Source organism: Thalassophryne amazonica, chromosome 19 (assembly GCF_902500255.1).
Source record: "Thalassophryne amazonica chromosome 19, fThaAma1.1, whole genome shotgun sequence".
In the NCBI taxonomy this organism is placed as follows: Eukaryota; Metazoa; Chordata; class Actinopteri; order Batrachoidiformes; family Batrachoididae; genus Thalassophryne; species Thalassophryne amazonica.
In genome coordinates, this window is record NC_047121.1 from 57,888,789 (window position 1) to 57,911,040 (window position 22,252).

At 40.9% G+C, this 22,252-nt stretch overlaps 1 protein-coding gene across 1 annotated transcript in view; it reads left to right on the forward strand.

Moving 5' to 3' along the window:
- Nucleotides 1–22,252, forward strand: part of mgaa (MAX dimerization protein MGA a) — a 79,454-nt gene that overhangs the window by 21,472 nt on the left and 35,730 nt on the right. The window contains exons 3-8 of the mRNA XM_034159572.1: nt 11,531–13,415; nt 15,020–15,131; nt 15,493–15,603; nt 16,883–17,011; nt 17,645–17,767; nt 19,200–20,098. Of these exons, the coding sequence (XP_034015463.1) occupies nt 11,531–13,415; nt 15,020–15,131; nt 15,493–15,603; nt 16,883–17,011; nt 17,645–17,767; nt 19,200–20,098 (3,259 nt within the window). The remainder of the gene's footprint in view (nt 1–11,530; nt 13,416–15,019; nt 15,132–15,492; nt 15,604–16,882; nt 17,012–17,644; nt 17,768–19,199; nt 20,099–22,252) is intronic.

Sequence of the window (22,252 nt, forward strand, 5' to 3'; positions counted from 1 at the left end):
CTTCCTCAGCTAAAATTCTTGCTCTGGTGGTCTGACTTCTGTCAGCTGGAGTTTTAAATTTAATTTAATTTTGATGATTATAACCGACAACTAATGAAAATCGCAAATTCAGTATCTCCAAAAAGTAGAATATTACTTAATACCAAAACAAACAAAAAAAAAAAGGATTTTTGGAAATGTTGGCCAGCTGAAAAGTATGAGCATGTACAGCACTCAATATGTAGTTGGGGCTCCTTTTGCCTGAATTACTGCAGCAGTGCGGCTTGGCATGAAGTCAATCCATCTGTGGCACTGCTCAGGTGGTATGAAAGCCCAGGTTGCTCTGATAGTGGCCTTCAGCTCTTCTGCATTGTTGGGTCTGGCGTGTCTCATCTTCCTCTTCACAATACCCATAGATTTTCTATGGGATTAAGGTCAGGCAAGTTTGCTCGCCAATTAAGAACAGGGATACCATGGTCCTTAAACCAGGTACTGGTATCTTTGGCACTGTGTGCAGGTGCCAAATCCTGTTGGAAAATGAAATCTGCATCTCAATAAAGTTGGTCAGCAGCAGGAAGCATGAAGTGCTCTACAACTTCCTGGTAGATGGCTGCGTTGACCTTGGACCTCAGAAAACAATGGACCAACACCAGCATGGCACCCCAAACCATCACTGACTGTGGAAACTTTACACTGGACCTCAAGCAACGTGGATTCTGCGCCTCTCCTCTCTTCCTCCAAACTCTGGAAAATTTACTTTCATCAGAGAACATAACTTTGGACCATTCAGCAGCAGTCCAGTCCTTTTTGTGTTTAGCCCAGGCAAGTCGTCAAGTCAGCAGTCTGTGCCATGATTATGTAGCCGACGGAACTAGACTGAGAGACCAGTTAAAGGCCTTTGCAGGTGCTTTGAGTTAATTAGTTGATTAGTGTGTGTCACCAGGTGTCTTCAATATTGAACCTTTTCACAATATCCATAATTTTCTGAGATACTGAATTTAGTTGTCATTTATAATCATTAAAATTAAAAGAAATAAACACTTGAAATATATCAGTCTGTGTGGAATGAATGTATACATTATACAGCTTTCACTTTTTGAATGGAATTACTGAAATCAACTTTTCATGATATTCTAATTATATGACCAGCACCTGCAATCAGAAGATTCAGAGAATCTGGAGAATTTTCTTTCTTATAAAGGATCTTACCACGTGGGCTCAGGAACTCTTCAGAAAACCATTGTCAGTTAACACAGTTTGTCACTACATCTGCAAGTGCAAGTTAAAACTCTACCATGCAAAGCGAAAGCCATACATCAACAACATCCAGAAACGCCGCCGCCTTCTCTGGGCCCGAGCTCATTTGAAATGGACAGATGCAAAGTGGAAAAGTGTGCTGTGGTCTGATGAGTCCACGTTTCAGATTGTTTTTGGAAATCATGGACATAATGTCCTCCGAACAAAAGAGGGAACAGACCATCCAGATTGTTACCAGTGCAAAGTTCAAAAGCCAGCATCTGTGATGGTATGGGGGTGTGTTAGTGCCCATGGCATGGGCAACTTACACATCTGTGATGGCACCATCAATGCTGAAAGGTACATCCAGGTTTTGGAGCAACACATGCTGCCATCCAAGCAACGTCTTTTTCAGGGACGTCCCTGCTTATTTCAGCAAGACAATGTCAAGCCACATTCTGCACATGTTACAACAGCGTGGCTTCGTAGTAAAAGAGTGCGGGTACTAGACTGGCCTGCCTGCAGTCCACACCTGTTGCCCATTGAAAATGTGTGGCGCATTATGAAGCCCAAAATACGACAACGGAGACCTCGGACTGTTGAACAACTGAAGTCATACATCAAGCAAGAATGGGAAAGAATTCCACCGACAAAGCTTCAACAGTTAGTGTCCTCAGTTCCCAAACGCTTATTGAGTGTTGTTGATGTAACACAGTGGTAAACATACCACTGTCCCAGCTTTTTTGAAAGTGTTGCAGGTATCCATTTCAAAATGAGCAAATATTTGCACAAAAACAATAAAGTTTATCAGTTTGAACATTAAATATGTTGTCTTTGTGGTGTATTAAATTGAATATAGGTTGAAGAGGATTTGAAAATCATTGTATTCTGTTTTTATTTACATTTCACACAACGTCCCAAGTTCATTGGAATTGGGGCTGTAGACTATTGGTGCTTTATTCAGCCGACGATCGGACGAATAGACATTTTGACACGGTTTTGAGTTCCCAACCCCCGGGCAAATGGACTTGGCCCTCTACGTGCACTTTAAGTCAAGTTTTCATCAACAGGGTGTAGGCCGGATTCATCAGTGTGACTTCTGTGGAAAAGCTGCACTCTAGAGCCCAGTTTTTCACAGGCTGTGCTCACGTTCACGTGTAGCCTGACTGACTGCTTGCGCTTATGGTCCGGTGTCAGGGGAGTGCCAGAATGAGCTCCTGACACCGGGAAAGATCCAAAATTTGTAAAGACATGAAAACATAAATAATTACCCAGGAAAACAGTAAGGGATACACTTAAGTTTGACCATATATGTGATGGCGCAGCGACTTTGTGACATTGGTTAGGGAGAGCCCTGGACTGTTGTTTAAAAATGTACACAATATATTAAAAGCGAAGTGGCATCTATGTACGTGTATGTGTTCGCGTGTGCAGAAGCGCAGCTTGTTTGTAATTGGAGAGGAAAGAAAGAGGAAGTTCCAGCAACAACAACCAAAAAAAAGGTAGGCTGCTTTGTATCTGTCTCTGGTTACTTTTCATTTTTAAAGAGCTGGAAGTTTGATTCACGAAACCAGAGGTGCGTTTCGGAGTGCAAAAATGGTACTGTTGAATTAGCACTTGCACACAAACATGCATCCTGTGCAGAATACATCAGCGGGAGGAAGGCAAAAAAAAAGCTTTGTGAAGCCACTGATCTTCTGATCGTGTTTGGCAGACTCAGCGGGAGACCTGACGGAATTATGGCAAAGCCGCTGCTGGTACGCGAGCCCTTTAAGTTTTCAAGCAAATTTTTCCCAGTGGCGGTTGTAGACCAATTTTACTGAGGGGGCCTGGCTGGGGACAGGGGTTTTGTCAGAGGGGCACATTCAACCCGGGCCAAAAAAGACAAAGATTTGAAATCTTATTTGATTTATTTTTATTTTCATGAAACTAGGCATTAACCGTTGTAACCAAAGTGAATAGTTCAAAATATATTTGAGACACACACACACACATACATACATATATATATATATATACACACACACACAGTAGTGTTCAGAATAATAGTAGTGCTATGTGACTAAAAAGATTAATCCAGGTTTTGAGTATATTTTTTATTGTTACATGTGAAACAAGGTATCAGTAGATTCTCACAAATCCAACATGACCAAGCATTCATGATATGCACACTCTTAAGGCTATGAAATTGGGCTATTAGTAAAAAAAAAAAAAAAGTACAAAAGGGGGTGTTCACAATAATAGTAGCATCTGCTGTTGACGCTACAAACTCAAAACTATTATGTTCAAACTGCTTTTTTAGCAGTCCTGTGAATCACTAAACTAGTATTTTAGTTGTATAACCACAGTTTTCATGACTTCTTCACATCTGCGAGGTATTTTCAATTTATTTTCATTTATATAGCGCCAAATCACAACAGAGTTGCCTCAAAGCGCTTCACACAGGTAAGGTCTAACCTTACCAACCCCCAGAGCAACAGTGGTAAGGAAAAACTCCCTCTGAGGAAGAAACCTCAAGCAGACCAGACTCAAAGGGGTGACCCTCTGCTTGGGCCATGCTACAAACATAAATTACAGAACAATTCATGGACGACTATACAAGAAATGCTATTGGCGCACAGGACAGGAGGATCGCCAACACGAATACAACTCCCATCTCTGGATGGAGCTGCACCTTAAACAGAGAAAAACAATCAGGCATCAGAAAGACAAAAAATACTGTATAATTTGCCAGCATTAAACAACAATAAAAACAGAGAAATACTAAGGTGATTGTCGGCCACTAGCCCTAAACTTCACTAAAAGACCCAGAATTTAGGTAAAGTTGAGGCCGCAGCCCGCTCCAATTACTAATAAATGAAAAGAGTAAAAAGCGTAAAACAAAACTGTACCAGTATGCTAGCCATATGAAAGGGGAAATAAGTGCGTCTTAAGTCTGGACTTGAGAATCTCCACAGAATCTGACTGTTTTATTGACGCAGGGAGATCATTCCACAGAACAGGGGCACAATAAGAGAAAGCTCTGTCACCCGCAGACTTCTTATTCACCTTAGGGACACAAATTAGGTTAGTAGCAGAACCTTAAAATCTGATCTCACTGGGACAGGAAGCCAGTGAAGGGATGCCAAAATGGGTGTAATGTGGTTGTACTTTCTGCTTCGTGTCAAAAGTCTGGCTGCAGCATTTTGAACCAATTGGAGACCCCTAATGCTAGACTGCGGTAAACAAGAAAATAGAACTTTGTAGTAGTCCAATCCAGAAGAGATAAATGCATGGATCAGGGTCTCAGCATCAGCCATAGACAGGATGGGACGAATCTTCGCTATATTTTGCAGGTGGAAGAAAGCAGTCCTAGTAATATTTCTAATGTGGAGGCCAAAGGACAACGAAGGATCAAAAATTACCCCAAGGTTCCTCACTTTGTCAGTGTGATGTATGACACACGAGCCGAGCCTGAGTGTTAACTGGTCAAATTTATGCCGATGTCTCACTGGACCAAGAACCATCATTTCAGTCTTATCAGAGTTTAAAAGTAGGAAGTTTCTAGACATCCAACTTCTCACTGCTGCAAGGCAATCATCTAAGGATTTTATGTGAACGAGATTACCAGCAGTTATCGGCATGTATAACTGAGTATCATCTGCGTAGCAGTGAAAGGTAATCCCAGAACGCTGCAATATGTGCCCAAGGGCTGTTATATAAAGGGAGAAAAGCAGGGGGCCTAAGACAGACCCCTGTGGAACCCCAAATTTCATGTCACTAAGGTTAGAGGTAGTGTTACTGTACAAAACAAAGTGAGAACGACTGGTCAAGTATGACGTCAGCCATGCAAGGGCACTCCCAGTAATCCCAAAATGATTTTCCAGCCAATCAAATAGAATATAATGATCCACTGTATCAAATGCAGCACTTAGATCACAGAACCGTAGTGGTGTCCATTGTAAGCAGATCATTCACCACTTTAGTGAGCCGTCTCTGTGGAATGATATTTTCTAAAAGCAGACTGCAGTGGCTCAAAGAGATTATTCTCAGTAAGATAGTCTACGAGCTGCCGTGACACCACTTTTTCCAGAATTTTAGAGAAAAATGATAGATTTGATATCGGCCGATAGTTTTTCAATACACTAGGGTCAAGATTAGATTTCTTAAGTAATGGTTTAATCACTGCAGATTTGAAACATTTAGGAACAGATCCAGAAGTTAAAGAATGATTCATAATTTCCAGCACAGTCGGCCCAAGAGTGGGCCACAGGTCCTTAAGCAGTTTTGTTGGTATAGGATCAAATAAACAAGTTGTTCTTTTTGTTGACATTACGAGTTTTGTCAGCATGCTTAGTGAGATACTATCAAATTCTGTAAATCTAAGTAACACCTCAGTAGTTTTCTGTAATTATTGTATGGCTTTTGCCTTACAATATAAAGCGCCTTGGGGCGAGTGTTTGTTGTGATTTGGCGCTATATAAATAAAATTGATTTAATTTGATATAGTGATGCCCACCTCAATAGCAGGGTGTAGTGGCTGGGTTAAGGCATGCCGAGATATGTTTAACCTGATATCTTCTATTTTCTTCTCAAAGTAATCCACAAAATCTTGTGCTGTAAAAGGAGAGCGAATTACAGGTGGTTGTCCATGCATAAGTGTTGCCACCATGTCGAGCAAGAACTTTGAGTTATGCTTGTTTTTGTTGATCAAATCAGAGTAGTAGGTCCGCTTTGTAGCCAATAATGCATGCTTATACAACCCCTGGCAATAATTATGGAATCACCGGCCTCGGAGGATGTTCATTCAGTTGTTTAATTTTGTAGAAAAAAGCAGATCACAGAGATGTCACAAAACTAAAGTAATTTCAAATGGCAACTTTCTGGCTTTAAGAAACACTATAAGAAATCAGGAAAAATAATTGTGGCAGTCAGTAACGGTTACTTTTTTAGACCAAGCAGAGGGAAAAAAATATGGACTCACTCAATTCTGAGGAATAAATTATGGGATCACCCTGTAAGTTTTCATCCCCAAAACTAACACCTGCATCAAATCAGATCTGCTCGTTAGTCTGCATCTAAAAAGGAGTGATCACACCTTGGAGAGCTGTTGCACCAAGTGGACTGACATGAATCATGGCTCCAACACGAGAGATGTCAATTGAAACAAAGCAGAGGATTATCAAATTCCTAAAAGAGGGTAAATCATCACGCAATGTTGCAAAAGATGTTGGTTGTTCACAGTCAGCTGTGTCTAAACTCTGGACCAAATACAAACAACATGGGAAGGTTGTTAAAGGCAAACATACTGGTAGACCAAGGAAGACATCAAAGCATCAAGACAGAAAACTTAAAGCAATATGTCTCAAAAATCGAAAATGCACAACAAAACAAATGAGGAACGAATGGGAGGAAACTGGAGTCGTCTGTGACCGAACTGTAGGAAACCGCCTAAAGGAAATGGGATTTACATACAGTAAAGCTAAACGAAAGCCATCATTAACACCTAAACAGAAAAAAAACAAGGTTACAATGGGCTAAGGAAAAGCAATCGTGGACTGTGGATGACTGGATGAAAGTCATATTCAGTGATGAATCTCGAATCTGCATTGGGCAAGGTGATGATGCTGGAACGTTTGTTTGGTGCCGTTCCATTGAGATTTATAAAGATGACTGCCTGAAGAGAACATGTAAATTTCCACAGTCATTGATGATATGGGGCTGCATGTCAGGTAAAGGCACTTGGGAGATGGCTGTCATTACATCATCAATAAATGCACAAGTTTACGTTGATATTTTGGACACTTTTCTTATCCCATCAATTGAAAGGATGTTTGGGGATAATGAAATCATTTTTCAAGATGATAATACATCTTGCCATAGAGCAAAAACTGTGAAAACATTCCTTGCAAAAAGACACATAGGGTCAATGTCATGGCCTGCAAATAGTCCGGATCTTAATCCAATTGAAAATCTTTGGTGGAAGTTGAAGAAAATGGTCCATGACAAGGCTCCAACCTGCAAAGCTGATCTGGCGACAGCAGTCAGAGAAAGTTGGAGCCAGATTGATGAAGAGTACTGTTTGTCACTCATTAAGTCCATGCCTCAGAGACTGCAAGCTGTTATAAAAGCCAGAGGTGGTGCAACAAAATACTAGCGATGTCTTGGAGCGTTCTTTTGTTTTTCATGATTCCATAATTTTTTCCTCAGAATTGAGTGATTCCATATTTTTTTTTCCCTCTGCTTGGTCTAAAAAGTAACCGTTACTGACTGCCACAATTTTTTTCCTGATTTTTTATAGTGTTTCTTAAAGCCAGAAAGTTGCCATTTGAAATGACTTTAGTTTTGTGTCATGTCTGTGATTTGCTTTTTTTTCTACAAAATTAAACAACTGAATGAACATTCTCCGAGGCCGGTGATTCCATAATTTTTGCCAGGGGTTGTAGTCTAACATAGCATCACCCCACGTAAGGTGAAATACTTCTAATTTTGAATGACGCCATTTCCGTTCTAGACCTCTTGCTTTATGGTTGAGGTCACGCAGATAATCACTGAACCAAGGTGACTGTGATTTGGGGGAGCGCGGTTTTAATACAGGTGGTGCAATCATGTCGAGTGTAGTTTTGAGCACTGAGTTTAAACTATCCACAAGTCTGTCTACTGACTGGGTATTTGTCATATGTGAAGCTAAGACATCAGACAGTCTAGCTTCAAGTTCAGTCTTAGTTGAGGAGTTGATGTGCGTCGAATCCCTAATGCATTGCCGAAATCCTAATGCATCCACAATTTCCATAAATGATTTGCAGAGGGGATCAGAAGGCTTATTTATATGAATGTTAAAGTCACCAATGATCAGAATGTTATCTACACAAGTTGACAAGTTAGAGATGAACGCACCAAATTCATCTAAGAATTCAGAATATGGGCCAGGAGGTCTACTCGTATATACAGTGACAAAGTAATACGACTGATTTTTATTCTTCTGACCTTGGCAATGTGTAATTTCCTGAGCAGAGTGGAGAATCAGATGCTCAAATGAGTTATATTTGTAACCCCCAACAGCTATTAAGCTAAACCTAGATTTATAAATAAGAGCAACACCCCCACCTTGCTTTGCATCACGTGGGATGTGGCTAAATGTATATGCTGGTGGGCAGGCCTCATTTAAGGGGAGGACAGCTGTAGGTTTAAGCCAGGTTTCACATAGCCCAATCATATCTAAGCGATGATCAATAATTAGATCATTGATCAACAATGATTTTGAGGACAGTGATCTTATGTTAATGAGACCCAGTCTAAGGACCTCAGTGGGGTTGACAGTTGAACTATTTGGGTTTAGGGGTGGTTCCAGAATAACATATATAAGATGCCTAGAAGTAGGTTTAGGTTTGAGACATTCCACGCGCGTTGTAGGTAGCAGACACGAAATCTTTGCTATTGCAAGAACAACCACTGGGCCATCCTCAATTTCAACATCATCCAATATAGTAATGGGTATTAAGTTTGCAAAGCATATCCCTCTCTGATTTTTATGGACACGGCATGGAGTCAACCAACTTGTGGCACCTTTCAGCTGTTATTCCACTCCAAGATTCTTTGACAACATTCCACAGTTCATTCACATTTCTTAGTTTTGCTTCAGAAACAGCTTTTTTGATGTCACTCCACAAATTCTCAATTGGTTTTAGGTCCGGGGACTGGGCAGGCCACTCCAAAACATTAATTTTGTTGGTTTGGAACCAAGATTTTGCTCATTTACTAGTGTGCTTGGGGTCATTGTCTTGTTGAAACACCCATTTCAAGGGCATGTCCTCTTCAGCATAAGGCAACATGACCTCTTCAAGTATTTTGACATATCCAGACCGATCCATGATACCTGGTATGCGATATATAGGCCCAACACCATAGTAGGAGAAACATGCCCATATCATGATGCTTGCACCACCATGCTTCACTGTCTTCACTGTGAACTGTGGCTTGAATTCAGAGTTTGGGGGTCATCTCACAAACTGTCTGCGGCCCTTGGACCCAAAAAGAACAATTTTACTCTCATCAGTCCACAAAATATTCCTCCATTTCTCTTTAGGCCAGTTGATGTGTTCTTTGGCAAATTGTAACCTCTTCTGCACGTCTTTTATTTAACAGAGGGACTTTGCGGGGGATTCTTGCAAATAAATTAGCTTCACACAGGCCTCTTCTGTCACAGCACTTACAGGTAACTCCAGACTGTCTTTGATCATCCTGGAGCTGATCAGTGGGTGAGCCTTTGCCATTCTGGTTATTCTTCTATCCATTTTGATGGTTGTTTTCCATTTTCTTCTATGCGTCTCTGGTTTTTTGTCCATTTTAAAGCATTGGAGATCATTGTAGATGGACAGCCTATAATTTTTTGCACCTGCGTATACGTTTTCCCGTCTCCAATCAACTTTTTAATCAAACTACGCTATTCTTTTGAACAATGTCTTGAACGTCCCATTTTCCTCAGGCTTTCAAAGAGAAAAGCATGTTCAACAGGTGCTGGTTTCATCCTTACATAGGGGACACCTGATTCACACCTATTTGTTCCACAAAATTGACAAACTCACTGACTGAATGCCACACTACTATTATTGTGAACACCCCCTTTTCTACTTTTTTTACTAATCGCCCAATTTCATAGCCTTAAGAGTGTACATATCATGAATGCTTGGTCTTGTTGGATTTGTGAGAATCTACTGGTACCTTGTTTCCCATGTAACAATAAGAAATATACTCAAAACCTGAATTAATCTTTTTAGTCACATAGCACTACTATTATTCTGAACACTACTGTATATAATAAACATTTTACAAACTACTGACTTGAGAAAATAATCAGCAGATGAATTGATATTGAAAATAACTATTAGGTGCAGTGTTGGTTCAGTTTCTCAGTCCAAAATTATATAAATACATTGGCTGCCCTACTATTACAGCAACTGTTTTCTGCAGTTTTGGTGATTTCCGGCAAACTGGTCAACAAATGAGTCCAGGCTTGATGCCTTTGCCCTCCTAAACACGATGCTCAGTACACCTAGACTGCTTAATTTCTCATCATTCATGGTGGATCTGAGGCATGTTTCACAAGTTTTAACTTAGAAAAATACCATTCACAAGAAGCAGTACTCACTGGTATTGCAACTACGATTTTAGTCTGTAGAGCTGAAAAAACATTTCTGTAAATGGCTCAATGAACTGTCCTAGCTCTACTGTATTGGAGGGTCTCTGCATCCCAGTCTGTATTTTCCTGTCTTTATTTCAGTGAAATTTTCTTTGAAATAAATATAAATTTGATGAATACATGAAAGTAATCAACAGAATGTGCCGCCCGTGACGTGTTGAATTACATTTTAGTGTGCTGGACAAACATTATTATTTGTGAGTACTACTATGTCTTTAATGTGATGTTAGTGCGTGAAGCGTGCTAGTAAACAATTTTTTGAGTGGCGCAGTTCCTGTAAGAATCTTATCTTACCTGACGCAACAGAAATCTCTTCAGCTGCTCCCTTGTTTGCACTCGGGGGTCCCCTCAGCGAATCTGAGGTGGATCTGCATGTCGAATTGTCACAAATTTTAAACCGGATGCTCTTCCTGACGCAACTCCGCATTACATAGAGAGATGTGACAGCTACCCATTTTATAAACACTACCCAATCTAGAGCCTGTGGATCCCCACGGGCAATGCACTAGAGCAGGGGTGGGCAATCATGTGCCATGAACGGCCAAGACACTACAGGTTTCCCTTTCTACCAATCACCTCAGAAGGTGATTTCATTGCTGTTAAGGGGAGAAGCTCATCAGCAAACCCACCTGCTGAGGTGATTGGTTGCAAGGAAAACCTGCACTGTCTTGATCCTCGTTGCCCACCCCAGCACTAGACTTTGTTTTTTGTTTTTTTTTTTCTTGGATCGCCCGTTACGACTGTGTCTGGTGTGCTTCCTAAATTAGTCTGTAAATAGACTTTTATAAAACCTGTTCCCTGTGAACATCATGACACTGAATTAGAGCTCATTGCACTTCATTTGAATGGTCTTTCATTAATATTTTGACATTTTTCAATGAGCTGCATTCTGTGGTAATACTCACCATTTGACTAATGCTGATTGTAAATATACACTTAATAGTTGTGACAACAGACATTATGTAAATTTATGAAACTTGTTTTGTAACAAGTTACAGTTGTCATGTGTCTTTATTTCTTTGTATTGTTTTATTGAGGATTTGTGGTATGAGTGAATTCCAATATGCCATGAAATGAACAGCAGAGGTTTGTGATACTGATGCTGCTAATATGATTATTTTGTATGTTTTCCCTCAGCAATAATTCACACCCTCCAACGAAGTTAATTTCTGAACTTATTCGAGAGGCTCATGTTTCACTGAACAGATGCAGTTTGGAGCAGCAGTCCCTCAATAACAGTGCTTCTGTCCAAACAGAGAAAGCTAACAGTAACATCCCAACATCAAGAGGAAGTGAACAAGCTGGTGTGAAGAAGGACAGGGCATTTATAAAGACATACAGCAAAAAAACACCCACAAAGATGAATGAAAATGTGACCAAGAAGAATGTTGAAGAGGACAAGCATGTTTTGAAGTCCTTGAACTGCAAAGATAAAATTAAGACAGTTGAGACTGTGGGCAATGATAAATCACTGACGGATGTTGTTGCTGCTCAAACTGTGACTTTGAACTGCCCTGCTGTCTGTGATCAAAAACATCAAGATGACGCTCAGCCACAGGTAAATGCAAAGCAGCATAAACGGCCAGCACCTTTGCCTCTGCCAGCTCTTGCTCGTTTTTTGAAGCAACATTCACGAAAATCCATCAAGTTCAAGACAGACACAGAGACCACACTTCCTGTGCACCTGCCTCAATCTTCATCAGGAACTCAAAGTCCTCCTGTAGCTTCTACTTATCAAATTTCTAAAATCTCCAGTGATACATCTCCTTCAAAGGATATCCAACATGAAATATCTAATCAAAACAAGAACACCACTGCCCATAGTGGTGTTGATAGTCACCCACATCAGAAGGTTTTGATAGCAAGTGGACATGCAGGTGAAACAACTCTCGCATCTTCTAGTCCACTCCATCTGGATGCAGATCCTGAGAGTCTAAGAACTGATGATTGCTTGGCCTCAGGTATGCTTTCTGAAAATCCAGTCCCTGAACTGTTAGTACCGGATTGTTCATCAGTGTTAGCCAGTTCAGACGAGCCATGTTGTACCCTTGCAACACCACTATCCACCTCAATGTTGACTTTTTCTACCTCTTCGACATCTCCCCGTTTGTCTCAGCCCCTTGACACAGTGTTAACTGCCCCCAATGAATCTCAGACATCTACTCTGACAAAGTCTTCCTCAGTACTGTCGCATTCACTTAACATGAAATCCAGTCCCTTTTTCCCAGACTCTGAGTGTTCACCTTTTGGTTTTGAGCCTTTGTCACCTGCAGCATCACCAGACCCATTACCTCCCTTCCCTGCCTCTTTAGCTTTAGAACTTGACTCCACTTCTTCTCTGTCAACTTCAAAAAGTGCACTGTCTGAAGAGTTGCCTCATAGTGAAGATGCTGCCACATCTGTGTTTAAATGGCATACAGTGTTACCGCCACCTGATCCTTACATAGGAACTTCATTTGCAACATTTCGGAATGCATCACAATCACTTCCCTTAACTTCTGTTACATCACCTTTGTTGTCTTCTGAGACCAGTTCCCACCCCGCCACCCATACTATAGAATCAAACACATCTACCCCTGCCCCGAACTCAAATCCTTCATTTCAAGGCAATGAGCAGTCATTGCCATTTCCAGAGGAGCTATCTCCTCTTGCACTTCAGTTGCCCCTGTCTCCAACATTTTCTTCATTAGATGGAGATGGATTGTCACCTACACCTTCACTTTCAGATCTTGTACATTTTTTCTCCACCAATGATGACCTTGGAATGGAGGTGGAGTTTCCCAGCACAGAGACAGTGGGTGTTTCCTGCTCACTTCCTAATACAGCAGTAACAAATGCTTCAGATTTTTGTCAAGATGCACAACTGTTTCCCACTAAGAAACCACGCAAGTACAAGACGTCACGGCGTCGAAGGCTTGCTGTGACCCACTTGGCTCCTGAGACAGATGACTCAATGTATACTAGCAGACAGCCTAACCTGGAAGAAGTTGAGGAGCAGTTGTTTGTCTCATTCACATCAAAGGTAACTTTACATAAAACTAGTACATTTTCATGTAGTGTATTAATTTTGTCCATAGATGTCATTTTAGAAATTTGCATGCTCTGTATTTTTATATTTATATTATATACTTAAATTCTAGATTGTTGATAATACAATTATATGCACAACCAACTCAAATCTAAAATGTGTCAAACCAGCTGTTATTGTAAACACAAACACCTGCTCTCAGACAGGAGTTTGTCATTGTAAGTGGTTTCCTTGAAACAATGTGTTAAGGATCATAGCCCCTGAGGGCCATAGGTCCTGATGTTCTGTCCAGATTTTGTAAAGTGAAGTGGATGCATCTACAACTTCTGTTGGATGGTCCACTCGTCCAACACGGTTTACTTCACTAGTCTGTCGGTACCCATTAACAGCTGAGTGGACTGGGACAATACAGATGAAGTCCAAGGACACAGACAGGCAGCATTACTGGGAATTGAACCTGGGTCTTCATTTGTAGCACAACTCTGTAACCCATTGAGCTACCTGCTCTAATTGATTGTGTTGATGTTGCTACACAGCTTTCTAGCAGAAGCTTTTACTGCACCTACGTCCTGTTAGTGAGTTTAAGTCAAAGTCAGATGTCAGTTGCATTTTATATTTTGTATTGACCCAAGTATAAAACTGCCCTGATTACAAGATTACATTGTTTTGGAAAAATACTTTATATAGACCTTTTAAGAAAATGCTTTTATATGAGAAAATGTTAGTAAAAGCACACTGAGTACAACAAACTCTGGTGCAATAGACAGTGCAAGGTAGCCTGTCTTTGCACCTCAGTTCATCATGCCAATCAGTGAGTTTCTGTGCATGCTCTCTGTTCATGCAAGATTTTTTAAGATAGGTAAATCCCTAAAGGCTCCTTGTGAATGGATCAGGAAAGTGTCAAGACTGTGAGCATGTGCTGGTACTGCGTTTTGCTGCGACCATGGAACTGAGAGATCCGCCAGAATTTTATCAGTACCATCACAGAATGGACACAGTGAACAGACTTCTTAGTGATTAAAAATAAATTCACCAAGTATATGGATTACATATATAAATCAGTAGTACATTGATAGTATTAAGGATTGGAGAGATTTTAACTGACACCCATAATGTAAACAAACATCCTGAGCTTTGTAAGATCAGTAAATTCCACCATTGTATAAAATCTACTTTGGTTTTGGATAGTAGCATAAAATACACCTGAAAAGTCGACCTTATTTTTAAGTCTTCCTCTATTGACACACTTGGTCACAAAGCTTACGTTGACTGGCCTCTGGGTGGAAATGCTTAAACTGAACCCAACCTATAAGACACCATAACATGGTGCTGCTATGGAAAGGTAGATGAACAGATTATGGCTTTGTTAGAAAAAAAAAACAACTGACTTTTTTCTTTAATTCCTGTTATTCTCTGATGCAAACATGGTGACCAAGTCACAATGATGAGAACAAGGCTGAACTGGTCTGCTGGTTTCCTTGCGTGCGCCTTGGTTAAAAGCTGTCTGTGCATTGGTGCATCAGCTTCTAGTCCTGATAATGGTGATGTAACTTAGAGTAACATGCAATTACAGAATAACAGCAAAGCTCATGTTTCAGGAGGCACTCAGACTTCACATTGGGAACAACACTGAAGATCCTGGACCAGTTGCACAAGCTCAGACATCTTGTGAAGTACAGCAGCAACAATCTGAGGAGGCAACCGAGAATGGTAAAAAAACAAACAAAAAAAAAACACCCGTCTGTGGCGATCATTGGTTTGATTAAATATGTGGCTGTTACAGAACTGATCACACTGAGGATTCAGCCATTACATTGCACAGGACAAACTATTACAAGACCGTTTAATCCCCAAAAAATAGTTTTTGTAATGTTGGCAGGTCTGCGTTGGCAATGCTCAACTTTGTCACTCCATCAAGTTAAGGCTCTTATTTTACATGTTGTGTATTGTTAAATATATAGTAACTACATTCTAAAATTTCCACCTGTATAATAAAAAAATGCAACAAGTCTGCTTACAAACATTTATCAATCTGGGAAAGTGATGTTTAGTTTGAAATTGTTTTTTTCAGTTGAAACAACAGAGAGTCTCGAGGACAGAATTGCTTCCTTTGAGAAAATTCTTCTCCGGGATTTGAAGATGATGAAACACAGACAGGTCATCCATCAGGTGCTGCAGGAAGGTATGTGTGTGCACACTGGAAGCAGGGAAATGATTATTTCATGTAGACAATGTATATAAACATAAAAAAAGTAATGTTTAAATGTCACATTTAACAGAATTTACAGAACAAAGTGAGCAACCACCAAATGTGGCTTTGAGTTCTTGGTCGAGTTGACCACAGTTGTTCCAGTTCTCATTGGAAAGCTCAAGACACACCACGTTCATGCTCAGAAACAGTCGGGAATTCGTGGAGTGAGTGGGTGCAAAGAAAACCTGCACCCTCTTGGCCATTTCTGGATCGAGTTGAATACCCCTGGTCTAGCTCATGGAGCATTTTCCTGTTGCACCATTACCTTTCCCCGCCTCTACCTCCTGTCTTCTGGCAACATTGATGGCTGTACATGCCAAGCTAGCTAAGTGGGCGTAACTTGTTGTTTAGTCATCATTTTTCAGCATGCTTTACTTAGAAATATTACTTACTTACAGTTGTACATATGGACCTAAAACAGTGTCCTTTTATTTTTTTTTAATATACCAGCTGTTTTGTCTTGGAAAAATATTGTGCAGTGACATGTGATTGTTTGGATTGCGAAAGATACACCAGATATGTCCTTCGTTTGTGGAGGGGGGGGAGCGAATGCTGGCGGCTTTGTCACGCCACTTATGACATAAACGGCTGACAGTTACAGCTTTCAGCGCGTATAGCTGCTGAATTGGGACACGACCACACTCTCCATAAGGCTGTACTTTTTTTTTTTTTTTTTTTTTTTATAGGTTGTGTAAGAGGGGAACAACTACATTTCTTCCACTCAACTCAAAATTAATGCACATAATCACTTTAAAAACAATTTACCATGGCACGAAATCACACTTATGTAAACGCTGCAAGTAATCCGTGGTTCACATGTTCTGAACTGTGGGTGGTGGCCCCTCAGTTACAGTGCTACTGTATAGAAAGAGCTTGGCACGGTGGGATAAGATGTGTCAAAAGCTGTCAGTGATGAGCAGGAGTGCAGTAGAAATGGTGAGAAAGTGCTGCTTTCTTCAGTGTATATGTCCACATATTTATCTCTCCCTTTGTAAATGACATACATAGACAAGCGTCAGGTATTGTAGCATGGAGAGTTTATGCATTCACAGACCGTGCATGCTAGATGTCCTTCTGCTCTCCTCTTTCCTGTGTATTTAACTGCCAGTTTCTTGGACGACGGGGGGCTGTGTTTGTTAAAGTAAAGCCCACTGGCATAATACAAGTGTTGATGACCTCTTGCTGTCCTTTGTGTTGTCTTTAAAATCAGTTGGACTGAAGCTCAGCCTGTTGGATCCGACCCTGGCCATTGACCTACAGTACCTTGGAGTCCGTCTACCAGTCCCTCCTCCTGGAGTCGGTGTGGAACCGCTGCCTGAACCACTGACGTCATCACAGAGTCAGCACTTTAAAATGCCTCACATTAAGCTAACGCCTGAGATTTTCTTCTTAAATATTAAATAAGTAATTTTGCATGGCTCTAAATCATAATACTGTGGTACCTTATGATGAAGTAAATGACAGTCTACCCAGGGTATAGCAAGGATATACTAAGATATTAAGGCATAGTGTAAAACAAAATACACGGTCGTGTTAAAAATAGATTATATTATTTCCAAAGTCTGTCAGTCATGATGCCCCAAAGAAGACCATTTTTAGTCAAAAATAAACTCCAGTGCTAACAAATATGAATGAAAGCGGTTTTCTATTAGTACTGTAATTGGTATTGTTGGTTCTCCGTCAAATTTTGGACAGTACTGCATGTTTCATTACACTCTTTGTAAAATAAATAAAATGTAGCACTGTTTGTTGGTTGAGTTACTTGCAACCAAAACCAGGTGTGAGCAGTTAACAGTGCTGACACACAGTCCTGAATAAATCAGCAAAAATTATTCAGGCCAGGTGCTAAGAAGTCTCAGCAAGACAGTGAATTCAGTTTGAAGCATCTGAAGGAAAAAGTGTAATATTTGCTAAGTGAAGCAGCGTAAGTATTCATGTCCACGATCGCTGACCTTACAACCCCCCCCCCCAGGTGTTTATGCACCATTTGTTTCCAGAACCGGAAAAACAACAGACGTCACTCAGATCAAAGGTTGGAGGGATAAATTTGCTCCATCAGAGATTTCATCAACTCCTCCTCCTTCCAAACCTGAAGGTAATTACTGTTCATATTTTACACACACTCACACACTCATCTTCAACCGCTTAGTCCAGTTAAGGGTCACGGGGACTCAGTTTAATTTAACCTTTATTTAACCAGATTAGTCCCATTGAGATCGAGACCTCTTTTACAAGGGAGAACTGGGCAATTATAAAGTTTCCAAATTACCTAACCCGCACGTCTTTAAATGTGGGTGGAAACTGAAGCACCTGGAGGGAACCCACGCAAACATGCAAACTCCACACAAAAAGGCCAGAGGGGATGAATCAATCCCATGACCTTCTTGCTGTGAGGCAACAGTGCTATCCACTAAGCCACCATGCTTAAGTGTGATAACATTTTAAATGTATTTGACAGTTGAATCATCTCAACATTCCCCACTCAGAATGTCACTTCACTAGCTTCCTGTTTATTTGAGATCAGCCTTCAAGATTTTGTTCCAAATGTATACTAAAGTATGGAAAAGTGTGGTACCCTGCAGAGCTATCACAGATCACAAAAGCCAGGGTTTGGATTGGGTCAGAAAAAAAGGAAGAAATGGTGGAGACATATATAACTTTGCTCTCCATTTTTATAAAAAAAAAAAAATGAAAAAGAAATGAAAGCAAGGTGTCCCACCTTTAAATAATATTTAAAAATACAATTTGTCGTATTAAATTTCAATATGAACTACACTAGTGAATAAAAATAGCCTTTGTCAATGTCATAAAAATAAAAAAGAAAACAGATCTGAGTTTAAACTCAGCATGGGCAGCACAGTGTCTTAGTGGTTAGCACTGTTGTCTCACAGCAAGAAGGTTGTGGGTTCACTTCCCACCTGGGACCTTTCTGTGTGGAATATGAATGTTCCACCCATGTTTGGCGTGAGTTTCCTCCAGGTGCTCCGGGTTCCTCCCACATCCAAAGACATGCCTGTTAGGAGAATTAAAAACTTTAAATTGACTGTAGGTGTGGGTGTGAATGTGTTTGTTTGTCTATATGTGGCCCCGCAACAGACTGATGTCCTGTACAGGGTGTACCCCACCTCACACCCTGTGACTGCTGAGATAGGTTCCAGCCCCCCGTGACTCTTAATTGCTGTAAGTGGGTATAGAAAAGGTATGGATGATGGTATCTATACTGTCTTCTGAGAAGGTAATAATAATATAACTCTTTCAGGATAAATACCATTTGGCAAAAATCAGCAAACATTGCTTTTTTCCCCCAGAGCTCAGTGGGCTGTTCAGCCCTCAGCTGAGGGAGGTGTGACTCACACAGATCAGCAAGACCAGTGTACACATTGTGTCTTCATCTTCTTGATGTTTCTTAGTAATTATTGCCTTTATTGGACAAAGACATGTGGTTAACTTCATTGGCTAACCTGTCTTGTGTGTGGTTCAGAAACTCTTGATCACAAAGTAATCTTTTCATGGTTTGTGTTGTCTAGCTGCATCCACTACAGATGTGCCCAAGAACCTGTCTGCTTTCTGTAGTGACATGCTGGACGAGTATCTGGAGCACGAGGGCAAGTTTATCGATGAGCGCGCTGCTAGCTTCGGACAGTCAACAGTGGAGCCAGTGGTATATGAACTTCCTATCAAGAGCAGTAGCTACGTCAAAACTCTGGATAGTATCCTCAAAACAAAGCAGACCTTGAGCGTTCCCACCTCAGAGCTCATATCTGGCTTTGTGCCGCCTTCTAAGCGACCTAAATTGACCTTCAAGAAAACAAAAATGGCAACAAATGTGAACAGGAAGCTGAAAGCAGCAGGTATTAAACACAAGTCCAGACCTGAAAGTGCAGCTGATCCTGTTTCAGCGCATGTGTTGACTTATAATATTGAATCATCCTTAGTCCCTGAACATTTCACAGACCAGTCCCCATCTTCTGCTCAAAACATTCAGGCCCTAGGGGCCCGACCTCCTTCAGAGGACAAGACACCCCTTTGTAACTCACCACTGGAGCCTGGGCTGGAGTCAAGGAAAGACCATTTGAAAATGAGTATACCGGCATCTGAATTTGTTTCTACAAACATAAGTCCCAAAAAACATGACAAAAACAATCGTGTTTTCAAGAGGAAAAAAATGAAACCAGCAGCTTTGTCCCAAACCCTCAGCCCTTCTAAGGACTTGGCTCCACTAGAGTCTGACTCTGAGCTCAGTCACACCGTTGACCAAAGCCCTAAAAGCCCTAAACCCCCCAGAAATGATGGCAAACCCTTGATGACCCGGTCACTGCTGAAACTGAAAGACCTGGAGAACAGTGTGTCCTGGGAGGGACGTTTGAGGACCGCCATCACTGAGGACAGAGCTGCCGTTGCTCTGACATCACTCTTCACATTAATGGTAAGCTTTACTGTGACGCTACCAAGATGCTGATCCTGACCTGTAATTGCATTGTATTGGTGCTGGTACTGATGTCATTTTGTGTGGTCCATATCGTCCAGATGCGACTAATCTGAACACACTCGATAACGTGATGTGCACACAATGTTAACAGCTCCAATGAGCTTCACTAAAAAAATGTGTGTAAAGCTGATGCTTCTACCTGTTCACTTCTACCATGCTTCCTGAGGTCCTGCAGCCACATTACATCTGTCAAATCAGCACTCAGTTCTGAGTAGTTTAAACCGAAAACAGAAATATTGGGAGGGTTGGCATTGGAGAGTTGTTCTATTTTAACACGTAAACCTTAACAACATCCAGGGTTTTCATGTATCCCATAATCCCTTGCACACCAGAGAGTCGCTGCAGTCAAAACAACATAGAGAATCCACAATGACAATTGTAAATGAATATTAAACTACAAAAATGTATTTTTTTTATGCTTTTTATCACGTTAATAAGAGACTGCATGCATGATAACTTGGAAACTTGCTAAAACAATTATAATGAATAATCCGTGTCTGCTATGTTTAATCTGCGTGGAATTTAATAAACGCAAACCGAATTTCAGACATATATATTAGTCCGGAACAAAGACGACGAACAGTGTTGTAAAGAACAATAATCAAGACGTTTAAAAGCAAACTTCACTTTCACCCAGAACGACATGATCAGGAAGCGAGCGTAGCTCACAGCAGCTCCCATTGAAAATAACGGAGAGACAGCCTGTGATTCTCGCATGTTTACATAAAACAAACGCAACAACAATGTCTATAAACCCAAAGAATATATTCATGACAGTTTTAGGCACAATATAAAAATTGTTTTATGTTGCGATGTTAATGCTGTTGTCCGTGTGCAGCGGTTAAAGTGCAGCGTGATCAGAGTGTCTCAGTGTTACTGAAATCTTGCAGCACAGCGACCTCTCCGAAGTTTTGCGGGATTTGAAACCTGAAAAGGGTGGATGCTTTGTTGGTAAGGTTGTTGGTGAGCAGTGTATGACCTTAAAAGTGCTGATCTGTACCCGTTTAAGCATAGTGATGACAGCGTTTTGAAAATGTAAGTACAGGAGCTGGTAAATTCACCTTCAGGGAAAATCTTCCTGTGTTTTCACTCAGTCATATTAAGATATTGATACTGTGTGCTATGAATATCAGTCAGTCTCTTAGGCTTCTCCCTTGTTTTCCTCGGGGTCACCACAGCAGATTCGAGGTGGGTCGGCATGTTGATTTAGTCCTTCCTGAGGCAACTTTATATTACATGGAAAAATTACATGGAAAATAAACCGGTTAACACCTTGAGACAGAAATTAGTTCACCTTAAGGACATGATCCCTAGTTACAAACAGAGCAATGTAGTGTATTCTATCAGATGTCAGGAAAACTGTAACGAACACTACATAGGTGAAACGAAGCAACCTTTACACAAAAGGCTATACCAGCACCGCAGAGAGGGCGCCAGTGGACCTCAGGCTGCGGTTCATCTCCACCTTAAAGACACTAACCACACGTTTGAGGACAAGGAAGTTAAAATATTAGCCAGAGAGAAGAAATGGTTTGAGAGAGGGGTCAAGGAGGCATTCTTTGTGAAATGTCTGAAACCCAGCCTTTACCAGGGAGGGGGTCTGAGACACACTTTATCCCCTGTTTACAATGGGGTACACAGGTCAAAGGAGTTTCAGTCTTTTGTTCATGGTAATGAGTCATTCACGTCATCAAGGGAGCCATCAGAAAGGCATCCATCCCATCATTAGAGGGACAGCTGTCCTGTCATTAGGTGTGCTAACTAGAGCACAATAGTTGCTAATTAGAGCTATTGTTTAGTCACTAGCCTATAGCAGTCTGCCTCTCAGTAGGAGGGGTCTGGTTAGGTTTAAAAGTCCAGCTTTTGTTGGCTTCTGTTTTATTCTTCTCTACAAGAGTCAGACAGAAGTCAGACTTCCAGAGCAAGAATTTTAGCTGAGGAAGCTTCTGCGATTTGAAGCGAAACGTCCTCGCGTCAAGCAACCCAGTCCAGTCGAAGATTCAAGCTTCTCTACTATACATGGAAAATTGGCAGGATGGCCTTGAACTTGGAACCTTCCACTCTGGAAACAAGTGCACTACCCGCATGACT